The sequence below is a fragment of the Amborella trichopoda genome, chromosome 2 (genome assembly GCF_054954075.1).
Source record: "Amborella trichopoda isolate Santa Cruz 75 chromosome 2, AtrichopodaSantaCruz75HAP2 v2.0, whole genome shotgun sequence".
Classification (NCBI taxonomy): domain Eukaryota; kingdom Viridiplantae; phylum Streptophyta; class Magnoliopsida; order Amborellales; family Amborellaceae; genus Amborella; species Amborella trichopoda.
In genome coordinates, this window is record NC_142337.1 from 53525669 (window position 1) to 53552338 (window position 26670).

At 37.6% G+C, this 26670-nt stretch overlaps 1 protein-coding gene across 2 annotated transcripts in view; it reads left to right on the forward strand.

The window, feature by feature from the left end:
- Positions 1 to 26186, forward strand: part of LOC18431481 (phospholipase D zeta 1) — a 65104-nt gene extending 38918 nt beyond the window's left edge. The window contains exons 9-20 of one of the 2 annotated variants that reach the window (XR_016049589.1): positions 4774 to 4913; positions 5085 to 5234; positions 5408 to 5564; positions 5668 to 6189; positions 7836 to 7946; positions 10430 to 10557; positions 10639 to 10836; positions 11100 to 11201; positions 17140 to 17271; positions 24778 to 24843; positions 25407 to 25468; positions 25775 to 26186. Coding sequence is in view for 1 of the 2 variants with exons in the window: in XM_011624002.3 (XP_011622304.1) it covers positions 4774 to 4913; positions 5085 to 5234; positions 5408 to 5564; positions 5668 to 6189; positions 7836 to 7946; positions 10411 to 10557; positions 10639 to 10836; positions 11100 to 11201; positions 17140 to 17271; positions 24778 to 24843; positions 25407 to 25468; positions 25775 to 26024 (2037 nt within the window). In the remaining variant the exon portion in view is untranslated. Of the gene's footprint in view, positions 1 to 4773; positions 4914 to 5084; positions 5235 to 5407; positions 5565 to 5667; positions 6190 to 7835; positions 7947 to 10410; positions 10558 to 10638; positions 10837 to 11099; positions 11202 to 17139; positions 17272 to 24777; positions 24844 to 25406; positions 25469 to 25774 lie in introns of both variants that reach the window. The other variant, XM_011624002.3, reaches the window with a different exon arrangement.
- Positions 26187 to 26670: the final 484 nt, after the last annotated feature.

Genomic DNA, 26670 nt, shown 5'->3' on the forward strand with positions numbered 1-26670 from the left:
TTTTACCAAATTGTACTTCTCCATAAAATGTTTCCTTATAAGTCCTTTAATCATTCCATAACTGACCATGAAACTGTAAGAAAATAATAAACCATCATAAAAGTAGGGATGTGCCCTTGTGATAACTGAAAAAAGGTATTCCGACGAGGATAATATCCCATAGATTGGCCAATCATAATGTGTGTCATTCTATAAACTTCACGGGTTTAGCCAATGAGATTGTCATACAAAAGGCTACTTTAAATTTTTTTTTTTTTTCATGGATTAGGGTTTAAGCCAAATTATCATGTCTAGTTTTAACCCTTGGCACATGCTATCAAATTCACATGTGTCAAATTCCCATGTGACAAAATAATTTGACTTAAGTTATAAAATAAACTTTTATTAAAAACTACAAAACTTAAGTGAACAAAAAATATAAGTTCAAAAATAGGTTCTAGAAATCATGTCCCATCCATCTTCAATAACTAGAGCCCTTCCACATTGCACATCCTGTTCTTCTAGTGTGATGAGTTGATTTTGTGGTTTTGCAAATCATCATCAAAACCTTTTCCCAACTATTTGGAGTCGGCTGCATGAATCTTTGTCCGCCATTTTGCTCTATCAAGAGCCATACCCTCAGTGAGGCCATGACATGTCTTTTCTCACTACTTTCAACCATGTCCTTTTGGGCCTATCCCTTGTCTTTTTTTAGCCTTCCACTTGAACCAACTCGCACTTCCAATTAATTGTTGTACTGGGCCAAAACCTTGTCACACTACGTTTAAGGGAATCTGCATTATTTCATTTAAGGGAATGTCACTCTACGTTATTAGCTTCTTTAATCGGCGCAATTTTTTAATTGCCATTTTAATTCTCTAGGAACAACTTGCTTTGGTACCAGTTGATGCGGATCTTAATATTTATTCTGAAGAAAAATATTTGGATTTGCAAAAAATTAAACAATAACACAATTTCTACATCAAAGTTCCTAGAAAAGGAATTCATGATAAGAGGAGAAGTACCACATGCTTCATTGTTTCTCCATTGAAGAATGAAATGAAGAGTAAACTAAAAATCCCTTACAGTGATCCAAAACAATTATTTAAATATCCCTAACACCCTACAAATTCTTTCGAGATCTTAGCCATGCATTCCCTTCTATTCTATGCCTTCCATTCTTATCCTAAACTTGTTAAGTAACACTAAATTAAAATATACCAAAAATAGGCCCATAATTGGATCCAAAAAACTCCCATGTGAGACTTCTAACAAGATTCATAAAAAAGCATCTTGTGATAAAATCCCAAAGATAGTCATGCTCCACCAAAAATCTAAAAATTAAATCCAAGGTTGTTCTGCCTATATCTTTGATCTATTGTGGATCTTAGGGTGTGTTTTAACTTATGGAAGACGCGGTTTTAGAAACCGTCTTCTAGAACTATTGCACTTCCCTTACTGATAACAGGGAAGTTTTTCAGTAAAGTGGAGCGGTATCTGCCCTCCTTATATTGAAGGCTAAAAAGTGGATACCGCCAGTTCCATGGGGGACCATGGAACTAAGGGTATCCACTTCCCTGGAAGACATGGTTTTTAAAACCGTGCCTTCCAGATATCAAACACGCCCTTAATGTTTTCTGTAGAGGAAAATTTTAGGATAGACATCAAATAGTATCACAGGGAGTCATTTTAAAGGATTCAAGTTGCAACTTAAAGATGCCATCGCTAAGACGAGCTACTGCTGCAGATCAACTAGAGTGTGTCTACCTGCACGAAATAGTAATCATGGTCATACAAAGACTAGAACCACTCACATTAGAAGGGCACTCTTCCACCTTCTATTTGATTGAAGATTTATCATGCCAACAGCTTTCCCCACTACTACCGAAATCCGAAGTAACCCTATTGCGACCACTATGGTTGCGATCTTATGGTATGTGTGTTTGGAGAGGAACAATAGAGCCTTTAAGTCACTTTATCTGAAGGACAGAATAAAATCTATTTGGATGATAACGATGAAGGAATTTGGGAGTATTCAAGAGCCAATTTTGAAACCCATTGGATTGCCTTAGCTACAGGCAGACTACTAAAGTAAACAAGGAATGCAACTTGGACACCCCCAGCTGAAGAGGCAGTTAATTAAATTTTGACAGAATTGCTTGGGGTGTTGGGGATGTTATTAGGTATTCAAGGGGCATATGTTGACTGTGGTAATGAGGCCGAGGTTGGGGCATTGCTGACTGGCCTGATATGCTTGGATGCTAATAAGAGGAGGTTAGAAATCGAGGGGGGGATTCAAAGAGTATGATATATTGGGGGAGCAAGTGACCTGATTTTGCGTGGCACTTTTATAATTTTTTCAGGAAAATTTTGGCCTCAATAGCAACCTTACTGTTACATTCTGAACCTTAATGTTGCATTCTGACATGTCTGACTGTTACATCCTGAACCTTTTACATGAACATCCTGAACCTTCTACATGAACTAGTTGGAGTTTTAATTAATCCAAAACTAAAGAAACAAGCTTTGATGCCATATTAATTCAACTTGTAGAAGAAGGGAATGTTGATGTGCTTGTATTGATTCCTCTGTTGACATACTTTGATCCTTATCATGAGGTATTCTCCAAAAGATTTTGTATAATTATGAACTGTAGTACCATCTACATTTTGAGAACCAGCAAACAGCTTGAAGAAGAGAATGGATCCAAGGTGTGACCCATCAACCTCACTTCAAAATTAGTTTTCTCACTGCAATACTAGAAAACTTGAGAACAAGGGTTTTTGTGCCAGGACATTTGGTGCTCATATTTTGGGAGGCATATTTGGTTCTCTTTTTGTCAAAAGTCTTCTATTAGGGGTTTTGGACTTCTATTTTGGACTTCATTCCATTTATTACATTTAAAATCAGAGGAGAAGGGAATGAGCAGCTAGGATTTTGTGGGACTTTATGGGAGTTGCTAGATAGGGAACTTTGGTTTATTCTAATTTTTCTGTTATAAAGAAACCTGGAAGTCCTTTTCAGTTGTTTTCTTATTTTGAATTACGCCTTTCATAGTTTTCTTTAGGAGTTTGCGTAGTAGGTATACGAGTTTGCGTAGGAGTTTTGAGCTCTTGAAATCCAAGTATTTTTTACCAAAAAGCAATGATATTCTGATTGGCCTTGTTGGACTAGGAACAGGGTGTGGAACTTAGTTACCAGGATCTCTTGACATGGGTGGTGATCCCACTCTGGGAGTGGGATCCCCATGGTCATGGAGTGGGATTGTGGTTAGGTCACGATCCCATATTGGGGTGCGTGTTCCTAGACCAATAAGAATTGGTTAACAAGTTAATACACGCATATTCTTTATATTTTTAAAGGAAAATAATTAATAAATGCATATCAAGTAAAAAAGAACGAAAGCAATAAATGCATATCCATCAACCCAAAAAAAAAAAAAAGAATATCCAAATCCATTTTCAGTAAATTGTTTAAAAGAAAAGAGACTCTTAAATCTGAATCAATCACTAAGAGACTTTTAAATCATCTTGTTAAAATGTGTACAAGGGAGAGGATGATCTCTTTGCTGTCTCTCTTTAATAGTTCTAAATTTAATTGCTTGATCTAGCTCTTACTTTAGGTTTTATTTTCTAAATTGAAATGTGTCCTCATTGCACTTGGAGGATGGATCACCTTAGCATCTCCCCATGTGGGAGAAAGCAAGTCATAAATTGAAGTGAAGGGAAATACTGAAGGAAAGGCAGTATTTGATGATAATAATATCCTTTATTACGAGTTGCAATGGAAGGTCAAATAAATATCATTAGAATATAATTCTGAAGGACTTATATGATGAGACTCAAATAAATAAAGGATGTAATTATCTATTCTGTATAATATTTCTAATATATTGATTTTGCATCTAAATATTTTTTAAAATTGTTATTAATATTTTATTTTTAAGAATATCTCTTTTCATATGCATTTATTGTATAGACGCCTTCATGCACTCTCCAACTAGGGAACTCCTACCAAGCAACGATCCCCAGCTCCCCACCTTCACCTCCTCTTGCCTCCAATAACTGTGGCCTGGAACCTGTCTAATCCTATCATTGCACCAATGAATTTGTCTAAGCTAGTTTGAATCGGCACAGACCGTTATTAACCGGTGTTTTATATTTGTGACATTTTTTCATATTGGTCTGACCAGTGAACTACTTGATCTGAACTGTTTGGACAGATTCAGTACTCTCACCTGTTGGATGACCTGCTTGACCTGGTAAAATTGGCAAAACGTAATAGGATCTGCGACACCTCTTAACCCCTCGTTATCCGATTATGATTTTTTTTTCCCAAGTTGTTCTCTTTTTCAATCCGGAATTCTGGATGCATGGTGAACTTATTTGGGGACAATTGCCTTGTAATTCAGTTGTTTTTCATGAATTTCTCAGTGCAAATTGATCTCCTATTGAAGTGGAAGTGATGTGCTTTTCTTTAGTGATATGATGGCTCATTTTCAGTCATTTATTCTATGTTTGACTGGTTTCCTTCTGTTGAAGTTGCCATTCCTTTTTAACTATTAAGTTGCCATTCCATGTGAGATTGCTTATGTTATTGTATGTTTTCGATTGTGATGCTCCTTATTTTATGGCAGCTGTATGCTTTGATTTTGGTTGCAGTAGAAGAGCACCTCTGAACATTACCATGATGGTTTTTGTCCTTGTGATATATAATCGCCTGCTTTTTGTGAAATTAGGAATAGCTACAAGGTTTTCATTTGACATTTTACTGAGAACTAGGTGTGTATCGCAGATCTACATCTTGTTATACAAAGAAGTTGCTCTTGCTCTGAAAATCAATAGTGTGTATAGTAAGCGGCGACTTCTTAGTATTCATGAAAATGTGAAAGTTCTTCGGTATCCTGATCATTTCTCTACTGGTGTCTATCTCTGGTAAGCAGATAACTCTGAACTCTGGCTTTGCCTATCATACTATTTTGAAAATTTCTTGCCCGTTGATGTATCACCAGCACTTTCAATCATAGAATCAGAGGACCAGTACTTTTTATCAATTTTAGAGAGTAGTGAGTGCAGTTGCTAGTAAAATGTTTATCGTACTTGCAGGTCCCATCATGAAAAGATCGTGATCGTTGATTATCAGGTTTGCTTTATTGGAGGTCTGGATTTATGTTTTGGTCGATATGACACGGCTGAACATAGGATTGGTGATCACCCCCCTTCAATATGGCCTGGGAAGGATTATTACAACCCCAGGTAATTATAATACCTTCTTATAGATATTAGTGCTGTTTAATTCTTCAGGTTATTGACTTGTTCAATTTATTTTGAATACTTAAATGTCATTTATTCCACTGATGAATTCTAGTTCTTACCCGATAAAGAAGATCTTGAGAAATAATTGTGTTATATTTGTTCCTTTAATTTAGGGAATCTGAGCCGAATTCCTGGGAAGATACAATGAAAGATGAACTGGATAGGGAAAAATATCCTCGCATGCCGTGGCATGATGTTCACTGTGCGCTCTGGGGACCGCCTTGTCGTGATGTTGCGAGGCATTTTGTTCAACGATGGAACTATGCAAAGGTTGAAATCCTCTATGTTTAGCAATTTATTATCTGAGTTCTGAATTCTTTCTCATCCTGATCATTCTCTTTCCTTTCCTTTTCTTTTTTGGTTCCACCTTCAGAGGAACAAGGCTCCCAATGAGCAAGCAATTCCTCTTCTTATGCCTCATCATCATATGGTTATACCACATTACATGGGGCATAGCAAAGAGATGGATACCAAAAATGGGAGACAAGAAGAACAGCATCAAGGAATAACTCGGCAAGATTCATTTTCCTCTCGATCATCATTCCAAGACATCCCATTGCTTTTGCCTCAAGAGGCCGATGGTCAAGACAAGGGCAGCGGAATTCCAAAACTGAATGGCGTGGATATGACTCATAACTTACTTGACAATAAGAGCCTAAGCTTTCCCTTTAGGCGGTCCAAGGTTGAGCGTCATGTGCCAGATATGCAAATGAGAGGATTTGTGGATGACCAAGATACCATTCATCCTCATCAGCAAATGTCATTGGATTCATCCACACAACAAAATCTAATACATCTGGATAAGGAATGGTGGGAAACACAAGAACGGGGTGATCTGGTTGTTTCTGTAGAAGAAACTGGACAAGTTGGTCCCCGCACCCCCTGTCGTTGTCAGGTTTGTTTCAGTTTTAATATTCTTTTGGCATGCAGGGCTTTACTTTAGACATAATTAAGGGAGTAAGGGCTATTCTATTTGAGTTGTGACCCATTCAGTGCTTCTTTTTTGTTAGCAAATTCAGCTTGTTGAATCCTTTTATTTATAGTTTTAGGGTTCTGTTCTCATCATTGTGTAAAATTAAATTGAATGAATTTTGCTTGCAAATACTATGGTTTGAGACTCTTAGTAAAGTCTTTAATGAAATTTATGCTTGACTCCTTTAATGTAAGAGACCATTGAAATCATATCCATTGGCTGGTGTAATAAATTAGATGTTTTATTTTGTTTCAGTCTCTCGCCATGAATTGTCCGTGGGATGTAGCATTTGTCAAGATACAGTGCTAAACTTCTTTTACTGAGTTTTTAACAAGAAAGCACATTGTCCATGCTTAACACACTCAATGGTTTGCATGATAATTTGTTTTCTGTAAATTGGTTAGGAGTACCCAATTTAGTTGTGGTATAGTTGATGCTGACTAGTGTAAAGTACTTACCACCCAAACACCCCATGCCCCTAACACCCCCCACCCCCCCCAAAAAAAAAAGACACAAAATATTAAAAAATAAAAATAAAAAAATGAAGAAGAAAAGAAAACATATATTAGATCAATATGATCGCAGCCCAATATCCATTCAATTGTTCATTTCGGTTATTTGAATATTTTCTTTCTGATTTGCAATTTTCATGGAGATATGGCAGTCACATGCAGTTCAATAAATAGATTCATGATCCTCCTACCTTTGTTTAGGAGATTTTTGAGATATCTCTCTCTCTCTCTCTCTCTCTCTCTCTCTCTCTCTGAGTTGTTTCCATATGTCTATGCTTTCATGCTTTTCTCTCTTCGATTTATTTTAGGAACTTTGTTATGCCTCTTTTGTCTGGACTGAGGAATAGTGTGTTCCTGTTTCAAAGTTTAGGCATAAAATCCTGAGTTTAAAAATGACAAGTCAGCTGGTTGGTACCAAGTCTATTGAGACTCACCCAAGTGTCCCAAGTCAACTCAGATGAAGACCATGACATGTCCCAATCCGAGTCCATTGTTTTGAACTAATTGTATTTTTCTTCGGCTTTTAGAGTTAACCATGCTTAAATAGCATTTGTGTATTCACAATAACTTACATATGCATGTGTGATACCTTCTTGTGCAATGAAGAATCTGAATTACTGTGGTCTAGAAGCCTGTATTAAACCATATGATAATTTCCATCATTTAAATGTAAAACTCAGTTTGATATCTCATTTGGTACCAGTCGTTTTTCATCTACACACAGGATTGGAAGCATGTTTCAGCTTTTATTGCAAATGAAACTTCTATTACATCATATACATTTATGTCGTCTTTGTATGAAATCATCGTAACTTTTGAGCAGAAATCCTGTTGATTATTTTTAGATATGAAAATGCCCTGGAATTTGGTTCATATTCTGCTTAGGACTATGGTTTGCAAACACTATACCTCTAGTTTTCTTGAATTATGTGGCATTCTGATTTCTATGAGGTGTTATATTTGTATTTTTGGGTGTTATATTCCTTTTTTTTTTGTGTGTATTTTCATTTTGGGATCTGCATTTGTCTGGTATATATAACTGTCTTTGATGTGCAGGTTGTCAGAAGTGTTGGCCAATGGTCTGCTGGTACAAGTCAAACTGAGGAGAGCATACATAATGCTTATTGTTCACTAATTGAAAAGGCGGAGTATTTTGTGTACATAGAGGTGATTATTCGGCATACCTAACTTCAAGTTCCACAATAATAGTTATCGTATCATCTTTCTACCTTCTGAAATATGTATAAGCTTTTTTAGTTGTTCATTTTAGGATATTTGTTTTGCAACAGATAATTGAGCTATATGTCATAGATTATGCAGCTGAGTAAATCATCGAAAACAAATTCTTCTGTTGTCCTCTACAGCTTGGTTGCATCTAGAAATCTATATTGGTCATGTTAAAGGTGAACAGGGGCCTACTTCGAATTCATACACTACATGATAAGGAATGGTCTTGAATTAAGCCGTTAAAAAGCACAAAGCTTGAGTTGTGTGATGACCAGCTTGTGCAATCCTACCACATCTCTTGTGGGACTAATGAGGTTGCTGATGCTTTAGCTAAGGAGATGTGAGATGCTCCAATATTCTTTATTTGTTTGTATTGTTACATTTCCGATTTGGGTTAGTCTCTATAGTCAAATTCAATCACAATAGAGAGACAAGAGTCCAACAGAAGCTTCCCTTCTCTCAATCATGGTTTGATGGGCTAACTTTATAAGATGCTCTTTTTTTCACCCTTACAATGGTGGCCGTCATACAACCACATTTGAAAATCTAATATAAGCTTTCACACCATGATTGTGGTTCCCATAATACACTCTCAATTCCCTAAAGTAAAGATTCCTGGCAGCGAAATGCGAGATTTCAATATACTCTATGGCTGACAAGATTTCAATGCATATGCTGGAATCTGGTTCTTGTAACATCAACACCCTTGTGAATGATGTCGACATACATGCAAGGCACTTTGAGCTACTTCGATTCCGATTTTCTTCTGGAACCATTGTGTACTTTGAACTTGTAAGTGGATGTGAACTGAGATTTGTGGAGAGTCCTAGATAGATGCTTATTTGGTTGTTGAAGATTGTATGTGTTCCTTGTGGAGATGCGGCTCTTGCTTTGGAAATAGTTCTTATTAAGAAAACATTTATACAAAGGTTTTTAGTTTCTAACCTTCTATAGCGCATAGCATATATGGTAATTGGCAAAAATGCCCTAATTTGGGTTGATACTTTGTAGAATGACTTAATATTACAAAGATGTATAGATTAAAAAAAGAATACTATAAATATGTATGACCCTTGCAACGCTCTATTTACAAATCAGGATAGATTAGTTCTAAAAGCTTGAGTGACACTTTTGTACTTGCATGAATGTTAAGGAATACAAAAGTAATTTGTAGCTATCTCTCCTTTATTACTTCACTTGATTTTGCATGACTGGGATTCTCTTTTCTCTCTGAATGAGTGTAGTTTATCTGAAGTGGCATTGGAAGTGGAGAAATCGACTTTTTGAACTGAATAATTTCAGAGACCAACTAGATGACATCTCCTTTTGCAATTCACTTGAACTGACATCAGAAATGGACAAATTTTATTCACGAATTCTGTAATATTATGGACAAGATTTCCTTTTTTTTCTCACATTGTGGCTTATTTTATTCTGCTTTATAAGTTTTAGGGCCTTCCAATAGCATGTTATCATAATCAAGAGGCATGCTGAATTATTGGCTTTAATTATAGTCAAGAGGTATGCTGAATTATTGGCTTTAATTGTTTCATTCAGACGAGTCAATAAGCACAAATTCATTTTTTTTTTTTTAAAAAAAAGGTTATTTGGACAAGCACTCTACTTCAGAGTAGTATCTTGTTCATCAACTTCCTGTTCATCTCCGATTTTCTCCCTAGTTGATGGAGTATTTATTTCAAAGGAGAGAAGTTTATTTTCCTCTTCTGCTCTGGCCTCCAATTTATTCCAAGAGAATTATGTTGTTGTTGTGCATATTCCTCAACCATTTTGTGTCTCCAAATTCGCTGGTTGAGTCTTTATGCTTAACTCTAGGGCTGAAATGCATAACCACTTATTTTGTTTTGAAACTGTTGACTATAATGCATAACCACTTATTGCAGTTCAGTGTGGATTAAAATCAATAAAACTGCTAGTTTATTTTATCATTGTTTGAATACAGTGAAAATTATTCATGCAAACCTAACTGCTCTAATTGACTATAATGTGATTCATCCAGTTAGATCTCTTTCTTTTAATTATTTTCCATTTCTTCTACTTTCATTTGTGTGGTGGTATTGAATATTATAAATCCTTGTCGCTTTTTTCTTTTTTAATCAATTATCAGTCTTGAAGCTATTTTTAGAGATACCTCCTCATTATATTATTCATTGATGCTGAATAACGACATTGATGTGGATTATTTCTTTAATATTTTGTCAAACACTTTGGAATGGAGCTATTTTTCCCTATGAATTCATTGACATGAATGGCATCTGATATTGTCATGGATAATATTACTGAAATTTTTAAATTAACTTTTTGGATCTGCGTATGCAAGTCTGGAATCCATAGGTAGTTCCTGTTACTAATGAGTTTTTTATTTGATCGGCCAATTGCTTTACAGAATCAATTTTTCATATCAGGTCTTTCTGGAGATGAAATAATCAGGAACCGTGTTTTGGAAGCACTATATAGACGCATTATGCGAGCAAATAGTGAACAAAAATGTTTTAGGGTCATCATAGTAATTCCTCTATTGCCTGGATTCCAGGTATGATAATTACTGCCACCATTTTACATGTAAGGTGCTTTAGTATCAACTCTGTGTATGATGAACTTATTAATTTTACAGGGGGGATTAGATGATGGAGGTGCCGCATCTGTTAGAGCTATCATGCACTGGCAGTATCGAACTATTTGCAGGGGACCACATTCATTATTGCAAAATTTGTATGATGTACTTGGTCCTAAAACACATGATTATATCTCCTTTTATGGTCTTAGAACTTATGGGAAACTTTCCGAGGGTGGTCTTGTGGCTACCAACCAGGTGAAATCTCTTATCCTCAAATGCCCTTCCTGGATCTTCTAGTACCTGCATCAGATTGGGTTAAGATGTAGTAAAAATATTCCATAAATAATGATGATTGGTCTTACAAATTGTTTATGCTTTAGACTGTATGACCCTGCATTTAACTTATTTTTCAAGCTCATGTATTTCTATGGTATGTGATTTTTATAGGAGATGCTTAACAATGCTTGTTAAGGTGGGAGGCGCTTGTATGACTTAAGAGATTTTTCTTTTTTTGTCAGATTTATGTTCACAGCAAAGTAATGATAATAGATGACCATGCAGTCCTGGTAGGTTCTGCTAATTTAAATGACAGGAGCTTGCTTGGGTCGAGAGACTCTGAGGTATGACATTATCCTTTCTTGTTTGCAACATGTGCATTGTATTGAAATTCATTTTATGAAAGCAGTTTGTGTACTGAACTATGCAATTAATCTTCAATGTGATACTAATTTCAGCAATGAACGCATCCAATGTATCGTATAACTGCTGGATGTTATTGATGGGCTTAGTTACTAGTTGCATTGGCCCAATGAACTAAGCTTAGTTCGTATTGGGCTTGATATTGATCTGGGCTCGAGATGGATCTGCCAGTATACACCTCAGTGGTCAACTGTCGCATACATAGATGCTACAAGGAATTCCAAAAATATGAAATTGATTTAATTGGAAAGAATAAAGTTATATAATAGCCAAGCTGGAAATCTGATGCAGTAGTGTTTCAAGAAACAGATGTGGAAAACATGAGTTATCCCATTTAGATTTGCAGAAACTTGGCGACCCATATGAATAGGTATTGGGGAATTGTTACTTGTTTGTGAACAGACAGGTGTTCCTGTAAACATTGGCATAGACTTGTGTAAGAAAGTAGCCTCTATTGATCTAAAAGGAACATAGCTCCTTTGTTTTCTCATGGGAATTCCATGGAAAGTGGACTTGAGCTACCTGAAATGGAGGCGCACTTGGAAGGTGCTTCAAAAAGATCAAATGACAAGACACAGACTGAAGCTGGTTCGTGGTTCTATAGCATTGTTATCATTTTTGGAAGGGAGGATATTCTAAAACAAATATATAGATGATTTTGGATGTGGCTTGTTCTGAGGAAATTTAAGAGAATGCTAAGAGACCAAAATACTTGACGACACAAATATTGTTATGTGAGAATATCAGGAAGAGAGACATACAAGTCGTGGAAATCGACATACATCCAATGCAGATACCGCATTGAATTAACTTCATCCCCATACAAATACACAGGATGTGCCGTCATAAGATGTCAATGATCTCGATAAGATGTTATATTTAATTAATGAGAGCATTAATTGAAATCTATGAGCCCATAGATTGTAAAATTTCAATTCATGCATTAAATTGTGTGAGAACTTTCACATATTTAGTTGAAGATTCTTTGAAGAATGTAAGTAAATGTGGAACCCATTACAGCTAGAAAATTCCGTCTTGCATTAAAGAAGCTCCTAATCTCAGTCACTGTCTCATGGAATGTAGGACTTGTCCAATTGTGAAGTAGTAAAAAAGGTATATGTGCAGTCTTATTGATCATATTCCTTAGCAAACATTGTATCATCATCGTCATCAAAGCCTCTTCCCAACTAATTGGGGTAGGCTACACGAATCTTAGTCCGCCATTTTGCTCTATAAGGGTCACCCTCAGTGAGGCTATAAGTCCCCATATCTTTTTTCACTACTTCTAACCATGTCCTTTTTGGCTTACCCTTTGCCTTTTTTTAGCTTTCCACTTGAACTAACTCGCACCTCCTAACAAGTGTGGTAATGGGTATGCGCTGCACATGGCCAGCCCGCCTGAGTTTACTTTTTCTGATCTTATCGCCTATTAGTGCCACATCTAAGTTCTCTTGAATGTATTCATTTTGAATTCTATCATTTCTTATCTTTCCACTCATCCATCTCAACATCCTCATCTCAGCTACACTCATTCTGTGGATATGTTGTTTCTTGACCGCCCAACATTCTGCCCCATAAGGCAAATCTGGTCTCACAATTATCTTATAAAACTTGGCTTTCAGCTTCATTGGTTTGCGATGACAAATATCTCCTGTTGCACATCTCCACTTCGGCCACCCAGCTTGAATTTTATCTGTGACATCTTTCCTCAATCTCTCTATTTTCCTGGATTATTAACCCAAGATATTGAAAATGCACTCTTTTTGGTATTTCTTGGTTGTTAATTTTAACTATTTTCTTGTCTCTATTCCTTTTATTACTAAACTTGCATTTCATATACTCAATCTTAGTACGGCTAATTTTAAAACTTTTAGATTCTAGATCATTCCTCCAATGTTTTAACTTTGTGTTGATGCCATTTTGGGTCGCGTCATTCAAAATTATGTCGTTCGCAAACATGCACTATGGTACCCTATCTTGTTGGTGCCTAGTTAAATCGTCCATAACCAAGACAAAGAGGTATGGGCTCAATGCTGGCCCTTGATGTATGCCTATTGTTACCGAAAACTCACTCGTCTCTCCACTAATTGTTCGTATACTAGTTTGCACTCTCTCCTATATATCTCTCACCAAGTAGATATAGTGTCTGGAGACTCCTTTCTTTTCCAACACCCACCAAAATAAATCTTGAGGTACTCTATCATAAGCTTTCTATAGATCAATAAAGGCCATGTGGAGGTCTTTTCACTTAGCCATAACCTTCTCAAGCAGTTGCCTAAGTAGGAAAATAGGCTTAGTTGTTGATCTCCCTGGCATAAAACCGAATTGAATTTCTAATACACTCGTTTTATTCTTTAGTTGTTGCTCAATCACTCTCCCCCACAGCTTCATACTATGGCTCATGAGTTTGATCCCAAGATAGTGTATTTCTCGTTTGTTCTTGTAAATAGGTACCATAGTACTTTTCCACGATTTATTTTGTATTTTCTTTGTTCTCAATACCTTGCTGAACAACTTGGTTTAACCGAAAATGCCAATCTCCCTCATGCGCTTCTAAACCTAATGGGATACCATCTGGTCCTAAAGCCTTCCCTATTTTCAGCATCTTTAAAGCTTCTTTCACTTTTGATATCCTAATCCTATGTATGTATTTATGACCTCCACCCTCATTCATGCCAACGGTTCCTTCTACTGTTATGTTCCCAATGTGTTCGTCATTAAATAATCGTTAAAAATAATAATAATTTTTGAAAATAAACTCTCCACCGTTCGTTGACCTCTTCATCCTTCATCAAGACCTTTTGTTCCTCACTCTTAATGCATTTAATATGGTTTAGATCCCTACACGTTTTCTTTCTCATTTTTTCTAATTTGAAAACATTTTTTTCGCCTTTTATTCTTCCTAGTTTACTATTTAAATTATCATGGGCCTTAAGTTTAGCCTTACTATTTGTTTAGCGCTTCTCTTAGCATTTTTATATTTTTCTAAGTTTTGATCATTTCTATTACATTGCAAGTTTTATAACATGATTGTTTTTCACTAATGTCCTTCTGAACCTCATCACTCCACCACAAAGTTTCCTTCTCAGAATATTTTTTTCCTCTAGATTCTCTTGAAACTTCTATTGCTACTTCTTAGTACAGTGAGCTATCTCATTTCATATATTATTAACATCATGCTCAGAGTTCCTTTTTCCTTCTGTAACTAATTAATCCTTAAATATGTCTATTTTTTCATTGTTTAAATTCCACCACCTAGTTTGGACACCTATTAATTTCACCACCTAGTTTGGACATCTATTTTTTCACCACCTAGTTTGGACACCTATTAATTCCACCACCTAGTTTGGACATCTATTTTTTCATTGTTTAAATTCCACCACCTAGTTGGGCCACATGCTTGGAGGCCACTGGGGTTAATAAGTATGTGCTGCCCCAGTTTGGCAAGACAGTACGGCAACCGAGGCCCTCGAGCTTTGGTGGAGGATCACAAACAAGGGGTACTGGGACGTGGAACACCCTTGGAAAGGGGAGGGCGGTCGTTGGAGCCAAGATACAAGGCAGCAGAAAATGGCTATGACCCCTCCCTTAGGCAAAATCTTTCTCTTGCATGTCTTTATGCAAACGTCTATAACCACTAGCCTATGTTGGGTAGTCAAACTCTCTCTTAGGATAACCTTACAGTCTTTACATGGTGGTCGATCTACCTTCTTATCTAGGAAGAAGTCTATCTGGCTTTCATGTGATTCACTTTTATAGGTCATTAAACCTTCATCTCACTTTTAAAAGTAAGTGTGTTATTGCTAGGTCATGGGCCATAGCAAAATCTAGCGTCACCCGTCTTATTTCTTTCACCAAATCCATATCCCCCATGTGCCCCTTCATATCCTCTACTATCCCTTCTTACATGGCTATTTAAGTCCCCTCTTAAAAAGGTCCTCTCTCCATTTGGTATGTTTTGGATTAGTCCATCCATGTCCCCCCAGAATTCTCTTAATTCTATCATTTAGTCCTACTTGTGCATAAGCACTAATTATGTTAATTATCTCTTCCCTTAATACAAGTTTAATTAATAGGAGCCCATCACATACTCTCTTGAAATTAACTACTTTATTTTTAAAATTTTTGTCTACTATTGTGCCTACGTTATTTGTATTATTATCCTTTCCTGTATACTAAAGTTTATACCTATCTGTTTTCTTAGCATTTTTCCTTTCCACTTAGTTTCATGTAGACAAGCTATGTTTACTCTTCTGCATCTTATTGTATTCGCTAACTCCATACTCTTGCCTGTCAACGTCCATACATTTCATCTGGCTAGACGAATCTTATTTTCTTAGATTAGCTCCTTTATTTGCACTTGTCCAGAATATCGTGGGAACCCTTGCTTATTTTTCATCGCAATCAGCCGGCGTTGCAATGCGTCGCTTCTGAGTAACGTCCTAACTAACCCTTGCTCGTTTCTCATTGTACCTAGGTTCCGGTATAGCAGGTCATTTACAGCGAATGCCCTAGCATAAGCAGATAACGTGTATTTTGAATTCATGAAAAGTTTTGGTAAAGTTTTACGTTGGCTGCCTACTTATCACAACTCACCTCATTCAACCTTCTTAGACCAAGCAAGCATTGTATAATATTGGGAAAATGACTCCGTCCACCCTCCTTGGAATTTGTTCACTCAGACCTTAGAGTCTTAAGTAAACCCCATAGCACCCCCACCCCTCGCACCAAAAAAAAAACAAAAAACAAAAAAAAAAAGATAAAAAACCTTTTTACACGTGTAATTTACTAACATTCCCATGTGGCCATGTTCTTTTTAATGCTAACAACCCATCCATTTCTCTCATTCACTCTCCCTATATGCCTTTCCCCAAAACTAATTCCTTTTTGCCCCTTTACAAACTCTCTCTCTTTCTATCCCCACACACACTCTGTCTATTTATCCCCCGAAATAGTGCATGAAGGGGTAATAAATATATATGGAAAGAGAGAGTGTGTGAAAGTGTAGAGGAGTGTGTGCAATGGTAGAGATAGAAAATCAGTTTTGGGGAAAGGGTAGAGAGAGAATGAGAGAAATGGATGGGGTTGGTATTCTTAAAAATTAGAAGGGCATCTTAATACATTATATGTGTAAAAAGGTGGGGAGGGGTTACTAGTCTGACTTATTAAAGTGGGATGGTGATGTATGAGAAGAAACATAGAAAATCAGCAAGAAGCACCTTTACACAAGTAATTTTGGAGAAACCCTAAGGCTTTCTTCCACCTATGGCTCAAGCCTTAGGCTTCTTTTACAAGACAAAGTCTTTCTTTTCTTAAAGAGGAAAACGTGAATGCCTCTCCAGTCCATCTATGCCCTTATGTATAATAGAAAATTATTGTTTTGGACAATATTTGTCCATACAATTAACTTTTGACCAAAAGTCCTAATTTAAGTTATTGTAATGACTAATTTACCCCTGTGAATAGTACTTATGAATAGTACTTGTGAATAGTTCCCATGAAATAACTAAGAAAATATAAAAATCCTAGAATCCCTAAAAAACTAAAAACCCTAGAAATGAACCCTAAAAGCAAACTATAATATACATCCTTTAAAGTTGAATAAAAATAAAGAATAAGAACAATTTTTCCCTCCATCAGATGGGGTCTAGGGGGTTTACTTGGAACTGGGTTCTAAGTGGACAACAAATTCCAAGGTGGGGAACTTTCGCCTTTTTCCTTGTAATAATCTAGAAAGAATCTTCTGCAACTATTTTACTTTTCCATTCTGTTTTCTTTTCTTTTTTGTTCCCGAATTCCTTGAGCATGCTTGTGCATTTAATGCTTGCATAATATTGTCCTGAAATATCTTTTTTGCAGATTGGTGTTCTTATTGAAGACAAGGATTTTGTTGATTCTGTCATGAATGGGGGTTCTTGGAAAGCTGGAAAATTTTCTTACAGTCTTCGGCTGTCACTGTGGTCAGAACACCTTGGACTTAATGTGAATGAGGTTTGTAGTTATGAAATTGGCTATGTGATTGCTATGCTTTCAGTTTCTTTTTGGTAGTTTTTGGTCTTGCACTTCTATTAATTTTTCACCTATGTACTGCTTAACCGTTTTTGCATCATTGCAATGGTTGCACGTCTATTTCATCTTCTTCTGTGGATTTTATGGTTACATTTGAATTATCATACACAAATACAAAACTGATTTGCCAGTATCCCTGCATCATTAATTGGATTTCCATTGGGTTAACTATGCTAGTGGTGAAAATTTTGCTAGTGTGGTCTCTCTTTTCCCTGCTAATATTCTTCTATATCTGGCCACAACAATTTCGTGTATTTCCATTTTCAAAAAAAATAATAAAAAGATTTGGTGTTTTCTTAATTGTGCTTCTTATTGATCATTATATTTGGCTTTCTTTTACCATCTTATGTCTGTAAAGTTCTTGGTATTTGTCCAATTTACAAGTGCAAGAGCAATATAAACAAAAGAAAATGTGCAAACCAGTAATATGGGTTCTTAGCAACTGTTCAAAACAAAGAATCCCTCAGTTTCCATGTTTAAATGACAGAAGTACCTCTAACCATTGCTGGAAAAAGGAGCACAACAGTTGATCAAAGGAAATGATTGGTCCTCGCGTGCTGATTCGTTGCGACAAGGTGATTGGAGTGACCTAGAGCTTCAAGCGTCAACATCCTTGCATCCAATCTCACAAACCCTAGCCAGAGGGGAGCCTTGCTCTCAAGAGTACTCTTCTCCAAAACCAAAAAGTCCCACTCCCATGGAACTAGTACTTAAAAGATATCAAAGAAACCCTAAGAGTTCGTACGACATCCTAGCCATTCATTTAATCTAATCTCAACCCTTAAATCCTACCCTAAGTTAAAGAGGTTGCCAAATACCCAACATAATCCATTTCATAAAAGTAAATCCCAAAAGAGTCCCAAATAGTATCAAATATAACCTTTCACTTTATAACAAACCCCTTAAAGGTCCCAAATAGTTCTAAATCCCTCCAACCAACTTAAAAGAAAGTAAAGAACAGGAATGTTGGGCCGCCTTCTCTAGTTTTCAACACAACCTTTTTTTTTTTTTTTTCTTTGCATCGTTCTTCCCCCCCCTTAAAAGGAACTCACCTCCGTGCGAGTCCTCCGTTTTGCAGCTTGACAGTTCTATCTATCTCCATGAATTTCTCTTCATTTATTCGTGAGTTCTTCAGAATCAAGTTTCCCCAACCACTTGACAAGTTATTGATAGCCAACTTGAGTTTTGATTTATCTGACTTGAATCACCCTTTCAGTTTTTTCTTTTTGTTTACTCAGAATTTGATCTTGCTACTCTTCTTTGATGAACTCTGTTTCGGGCTCCATTTTACTATGATAACTATAAAGATCAGCTACATTAAAGATGGGAGATATGTCTAGGTCTTGGGGAAGCTCAACTTCATAAACAGTCTCTCCAAACTCTTGTAGTATTTCACATGTACCTACATTCTTGTTCTTTTAAGGTCTAGCAGGGAACCTTTCTTTTCAAAGGATCCCCATGACCCAATCTCCAACTTGATATTCCTTGGATCTCCTATGGCGATCACTAGCTTCTATATATCTTTTGTTCATTTTGTCAACTTCTGACGAACCTGTTCTTGGATTTCCTTCAGATTTTCAGCATATGCCATCACATCATCGCTAACACGAGGTTGTTCCAAGATAGGTATGCGATATACAATGTGATATGGAACTCGCCCATCCACGATCTCAAAGGGGCTCTTTCCAGTAGGCTTGTTCACTGAACTATTATAAGCAAACTTAGCTTGTGCTAAGGTCAAGTCCCACTGCCTAATGTTGTCCCCTGCAAGGCGCTCACAACAAATTTCCCAAGCTCCGACTGACCACCTCTGTTTGACCATTTGTTTTTGGGTGCTAGGCACTACTGTACTATTGATTATTTGCCAACAACTTCCACAAAGTCCTCCAAAAATGACTGAGGAATTCTGTGTCCTTGCCAGATGTAATAGTCTTCGGGACCCCATGAAGTCTCACCACCTCACAAAGGAATAGATTTGCTACATAGGTGGCATCCAATGTCTTCTTGCATGCAATAAAATCGGCCACCTTAAAAAAGCAGTCAACACAAAGAACTTTGGAGAGATGCTCTAGAATCTAAAGGTTTTAAAATTAGTTGGACTAAGACAAAGTATATAGAATGCAAGTTTAGTAATAATAGGAGTAGAAACGAGGAAGTAGTTAAGATTGATGGTTAGGAAATACCAAAAAAAAGCACTTTCGATTTGTTGGGTCAATAATCTTAGAAAATGGAGAGATTGAGGAAGATGTCGCACATAGAATCAAAGCTGGGTGCGCGAAGTGGAGATGTGAAACCGGAATTTTACATGATCGCCGCATACCAATGAACATGAAGGGCAAGTTCTATAGGACAGCTGTGAGACCAGCTTTGCTCAATGGGGCAGAATATTGGGTGGTCAAACTCAAAATACAATATACCCATAGAATGATTGTAGCAGAGATCAGGATGTTAAGATGGATAAGTGGCAAGATGAGAAGGGTTAGAATTCGAAATGAATACATTTGGAAAAATTTAGGTGTGGCACCAATAGGCAATAAGATGAGAGAGAGTAGATTTAGGTAGGCTGGCCATATGTGGCACAGACCCAGTACAGCACCTGCTAGGAGGTACAAGTTAGTTCAAGTAGAAGACTCAAAAAGGGCAAGGGATATGCCCAAAAGGACATGGTTGGAAGTAGTGAGAAAAGATATCGCTGAGGGTATGGCCTTTAATAGAACAGAATGGCAAATCAGAATTCGTATAGCCAATCCCAATTAGTAGGGCAAAGGCTTTGACGATGCTTTGACGATGATGAGAGAAGCAGTTAACAATGACAAATACCAAATCCATAACCCTTTTTGTCCGTGGTAAACCCAAAACAAAAATCCATGCTAATATCAACCCAAGGGGTCATAGGGACTGGTAGAGGAGTATAGAGGCCGATGTTTTCCTGTTGACCCTTTAAACTTGGCATGTTCGACAACTATCAACATGTCTATCGGTGTCACGTCACAGCTTGGGCCAAAAATACCTCTCTGCCACCATATTTAACATCTTGCTTCTACCAAAAAGACCTCCCAAACCTCCTCAATGCAACTCAGCAATCAAGAGCTTTTGCAATGATCCTTCAGGTATGCCTAATTGAGGCCTTTAAAGAGATAACTATTGCTGATTATGAACTCTGCTTCTACTTCCCAATCCCAAGCTTAAAGCCTTCCAAAAATATCTTGGAAATAGGGGTCAATCTAGTATTGCTCTTTAATCACGTCAAATCCAACACCATCAGCTGACATGGTCTTCATTATCTTGTATTGCTCTTTAATCACTTCAAATCCAACGACATCAGCTGACATGGTCTGCAACTAATAAGCCCTTCTACTTTGTGTGCATCATCCACCTTGTTTCGCTGGACCGCCTTGTGCTAGAGTATTAAAGTATACTCTTGCAAAAACGCTCCCATTTTGCATTTCTCCTACTTAATTTCTTTTGAGCATTGATGGACCATAGGGCGTCATGGTCTGAATGCAAGATAAACTCTCTTTGAATTAAGTAGTGTCTCCAATACTTAAGAGCTAAGACAATGGCATAGAACTCAATATCATAGGTGGAATAATTTTATCATGCCTCGTTGAGTTGCTCGCTGAAATAGGCGCTAGGCCGCCCTTCTTGGCTCAAGACAGCCCCAATACTCACCTTGGATGCATCGCAATCCACCTCAATTACCTTATCAAAATCTGGTAAAGCAAGAACCGGTGCTTATGTCATCTTTCTCTTAATCTTTTGGAAACTCTCCTCATTCCTTGAGTTCCAACTGTGACTTCCACTCTTAAGACATTCTGTAATTGGTGCCATTATGATCCTAAAATTTCGAATGAACCTTTGATAAAATGTGGCTAGCCCATGGAAACTCCTTATCTCTGTCAAGGTATTCGGGGTAGGCCAACATGTAATAGCCTGAACCTTGGACTGATCAACGTCTACACCCTTAGCCGACACCACAAACCGTAAATACTCCAGCTTATCAGTCATGAATGTACACTTTTGGAGGTTTACATAAAACTGATTTTGTCTTAAAAGCTGGAGGGTAGCCCTCAAGTGTTCAACATGAGCCTTACTATCTTTGTTGTACACCAAATATTGTCAAAATAGATAACCACGAACCTCCCAGCATATGGTTGATTCATAAATCTCATAAAGGTACTAGGAGCTTTTGAGAATCCAAAATGGAATAACCAGCCATTCATAGAGGCCCTCCCTAGTCTTGAAAGCTATCTTCGACTCGTCTCCTTTAATCATTATTTGGTGGTACCCACTCCTTAAGTCTATTTTGGAGAAGACTTGAGAACCAGATAACATATCAAGCATCATCTAACCTCGGTATTGGAAGTCTATTCTTGACAACTATCGTATTTATAGCACTGCTATCCACACACATCCTCCAAGACCCATCCTTCTTTGGCGTGAGTAAGGCGGTTACAGCACATGGGCTTAGACTCTCCCAAATAAGGCCCTTTTGTAGAAGTTCAGATACTTGCCTTTGAAGCTCCTCGTGCTCTTTGGAACTCATTCAGTAGCGGGGTTATGTTTGGTAGGACAGCGCCTGGTATCAAATCAATGTGGTGTTGAGGGCAACTCATTAGGTAACTCCTCAGAAAAAATGTCCTTGAACTCCTCCAATAACTCCTTCACATCCTCTGGCACCGGTTGTGACCTGATGTCTTCTTTCCCGACCAGCACAAAGATCATCCCGCTCTTTTCACCTTCTCTCAGGAAATCACGTGGATTCAAGAAGCCAGATGAAGCACCACTTCCAGGAAATCATTGGCTTTAAAACAATATTTTTTACAATTTAAGAAGAATGGATAGGTGTTTCTGTCACTATGATGGATAGTTTCCCAATCATATTACCAAGATGACCAATAAGATGTGGCTGGCATCCATGGGGACCACATTACACACACCAATTCTTCAAAGGAAGTTCCAATTGAGAAAGTAACAAGGCATGTTGAAGAGACAGTCAAGGTTGTGGGTGCTTCACATTCTTGAGTTTGCACATGTCTACCATCTCTTGAGCCACGAAATTTTTGCTACTCCCACCAATCAATGATAAGGTTGCAAAGTTATCTTCCATCTGTGTAGCGGGGTCTAAAAATATTTTTATGAAGCCAATCATCGCCTGTTTTGACCGGCGGTACCAACATAGATCGTCAGATGTTTAAGTGTTTCACCAACCATGTTGCCCTCAAGTTCTTCCTTTTCAATAGTAGGAGACTCATGAACTTCTTCAGGCTGAGTTTCATATTCCATGTGTTCCAAGTTCTCCTCAATTCCTACATCATGGTCGTCCGCTAGATTGACTTGAACGTCCTTTCTCCTTTTTGGACACTCATTTGACCGGTGCCCAAATTCCAAACACCTAAAGCATTTGATTCCCCCTTGTACATTGCCTCGACCTTGACCCCATCTCCCTTTATTAGGATTTTACTTGGTTGTTAAGACGTGTAGAGGCTACTACCCACCCACCACAGGTGACATTCTCTCCACGGCTAGATGTTGCACTGTCATTGCGACCAATCCCAATCTTCTTGAAGGTTCCATGGGTGAGTTGGGCTTCCACCTTTAAGGCAAGTTGATATGCATCACTTACTTTATAGAGTCGATGCAGTCCCACCTGATCTTGTATTACCAATCGTAGACCATTCACATACCGGCTGACTCTTTGGGTTTCACTCTCGGCCAAATTACTCCTTAATGTTTGATGGAATTCTTGAGTATACTCCTACATAGTCTTCTCCCGCTGATGCAGATTTTGTACCTTTTGTTACAAAGTTTTCTCATAGTCTTGGGGCAAAAATTGAGCTTTCAATTTGTCCTTCATCTTGTCCCATTTTCTAACCTTTCCTTTACCCCTAATTTCACGATCATGTTGATAATGCTTCCACCACTTAGAAGCTTGATCTCTCAACTTGGCTCCAACCAATTTGACCTTTCTCTCTCCTGGGACCTCTTTCCAATCGAAATAACTTTCAATGCTGTCCAACCAATCTAGAAACTCTTCAGCCTCCATTTCCCCCCATCAAACTCTGCAATTTGAATATGAACACCATACTCTTTGTTTTTTTGCAAAGAACGTACAATGCGATCTTCCCGTCATTGTGCTCTCACATTCTGCCTATTAGAGCCATCAGATTCTGCCCTACTTCCATTGCTAGAGCTCTCATTTTCTCTTTGAGCAAAAGGATCAAAATTATCCATTACCCCTCTTAACAAGACCAGGGCCTCTATCACTTCCATTTTCATGATCATGGCCCTTCATAGCCATAACCAACCAGGTAAGATACTGAATCTGTTCGCATCACTTGCAACATCTCAACAGTCACGGCATTAATTGCATTCCTGCCCCTTTGGCCACAATTCCCACATGCACCCCTCACATCCATCAATCGGATGTATAAAGTCCTCAAAGAGGAAAAGGAAAAGTGAACAGCCACAAGAATGAACTTGCTCTGACACCACTTGATGTAAATTGAGTGCAAGAACAGTATAAACAAAAGAAAATGTGCAAACCGGTAATATGGGTTCTTAGCAACTGTTTAAAAAAGAATCCCTCAAGTTTCCAAGTTTAAATGACATAAATACCTTTAACTATTGCTAGAAAAAGGAGCATAGCAGTTGATCAAGGAATATAATTGGTCCTCACGCACCGATTCGCTGCGACAAGGTGATTGGAGTAATCCAAAGCTTCAAGCGTCAACGTCCTCACATCCAATCTCACAAACCCAAACTAGAGGGGAGCCTTGCTCTCAAGGGTAATCTTCTCCAATACCAAAAATCCCCCATTCTCCCATGGAACTAGTACTTAAAACACCCCAAGGAAACCGGAATAGTTCCTACGAAATCCTAGCCATTCATTTAATCTAATCTCAACCCTTAAATCCTACCTTAAGTTAAAAGATTGGCAAATACCCGATATAACCCATCACATAAATGTAAATCCCAAAAAAGTCCCAACTAGTATCAAATTTAACCTTTAACTTAATACCATACCCCTAAAGGTCCCAAACAATTCTAACCCTCCAACCACTAAACAACTTAAAAGAAAGTAAAGAATAGGAATGTTTGGCCACCCTCTCGGGTTTTCGACCCAACCTTTTTTTTGGTTTTTTCATCACTTTTGGGTCCCACAGAAGCTTATACTCCTTTTGTGTGAAGCTTGGTTGAGGAAAGTCACTGTGTGAAAATCTTGGTGACCCAAGTCTTGAGATATTGAAAGAACTACATTTTTTTCATCTGATTAACTAAATTTGGGCATCATTTGGGGTCACGGACCATTTTCAGAAAATGATTTTTTGCTATGCATGGGGCTTTGCAGATGCCAGAATGTATTTATTTCCTATCGATCTTGCATTTTATTTCATGTGGTTATGTGTCTCCCTTTTGTCCTTTCAGCTCAATAGAATCAGTGATCCTGTGGATGATGCAACCTATAGAGATATATGGATGGCAACTGCAAAGGTAAGGAAACTTTGCATGTAATTTATATGTAGGAGGTTTACCTGGCTCGATGACATTTTGATTTTGATCTATTTATGCACTGCTTTCTCCTTGGAATTGGCTGAACTCAGTTATGAACTTTTTTATTTGAGGAAAAGGTTAACAACTTAGTTTTTTGAGGCAAAGGTTAACAAAGTTATGAACTTTATCTTTTCATTCATTTAAAAATGTTCCCATGAGATTTTGAATTTAGCAATCTAAATTACTTTATCCTCAGGCTCCCAGTCTTTGCTGGTTCAATAGAAATATATTGGTTTAGTGATCAGCACTGTATTAGCAGCTATATGTTGATATCAAAATCCATGGGTTCATTTTGACCTGATTGTGAGCATTATTCCATTATTTTTGTGAAAATTGAATTGTAGCTTATAGATGTAAAATGCAGAAAACCGACTCTTTTTCAAGTCCTAACATGCGATATTTCTTATTGACTGTATTTGTTGGTCAATGAAAATTTTAGTCTTCTGTTTTCTCCTGTGTGATATTGTTCAACCTGAGGGTAATTCTTTTTGAATGTTATGCAGACAAATACCATGATCTTCCAAGATGTGTTTACATGCATCCCAAATGACCTTATTCCTTCCAGGTAAGTTTATTCTAAGCTTTTCTCTCTCTCTCTCTCTCTCTCTCTCAATTGTTCCGTACCACTTTTCTCTCTCCAATCTTTGAATTGATGATTTCTATCGCTGTTTGTGTTCCGCTTATTATTAACTGTAGAATGGCAATTAGGCAAAGCATCAGTTGTTGGAAGGAGGAAATTGTCTTTTTCTCCAAATTCTCTCTCTCTCTCTCTTACACACAAAAACACATCTTGCCTGCTTTTCTCTCTCCAAATTTTCTTTGAATTCATGATTGATCTCACTGTTTGTGTTTTACTTATTATTAACTGTAGAATGGCGATTAGGCAAAGCATTGCTTATTGGAAGGAGAAAACTGGGCACACGACTATCGATCTAGGAATAGCTCCTGAAAAGCTGGAGTCTTATCAAAATGGCGGAATCAAAGCCATGGAGCCCATGGAGAGATTAGAGTCGGTAAAGGGGTATCTCGTTTCCTTCCCCTTGGATTTTATGTGTCAAGAAGATCTTAGACCGGTGTTTAATGAAAGTGAATATTATGCATCTCCTCAAGTATTCCATTAGGTGAGAAGAGTGTAAATCTTGCCCCATATCATTTCCTTTTGGCACACCATTGTATTATTTTGTAAAGAAACTAAGAGGAAAATAAATGCGCGAATGTAACAAGTATACACTTGATTAACTGCTCTTCATAATTAAACTCCAGAGAAAATTTGGAAATATAAACTTAAGCTCCATGCCTTTCATTTATGGAAAAACCTAAAAAACGCCCATAGGCGAAATGCTACAATGTTTCTCCTCAGCCACAGACTTGTTATGTTCATGGCAGTTTATTGACCAGACCCACCCACAACAGATGGCGTTGTCCATTCCGGTGCTCACCACGAACATGTTAGGTCCGTGGTAATTGAAAAACGCACGTCGCTCGATTTTTTTAGATGGTGATGAGCCTATAAGTGAAAACATTGTTCATTTTCACCCATAGATGTTGTGTAGATGTTTCCATATATGGAAAAACCTAAACAATGCGTATAGGTGAGATGTTATAACGTTTTGCCTCCACCACAGACTTGCTCTGTCCGTGGTGGTTTATTGAACAGACCCGCAACGGACCGCTTCGTCTGTTATGGTTCTGCGTGAATATTTTTAGTCATGGACTTAGTATGTCTGAAACGATACCTACTATAGACATGTTAGGCATGTGGCAGTC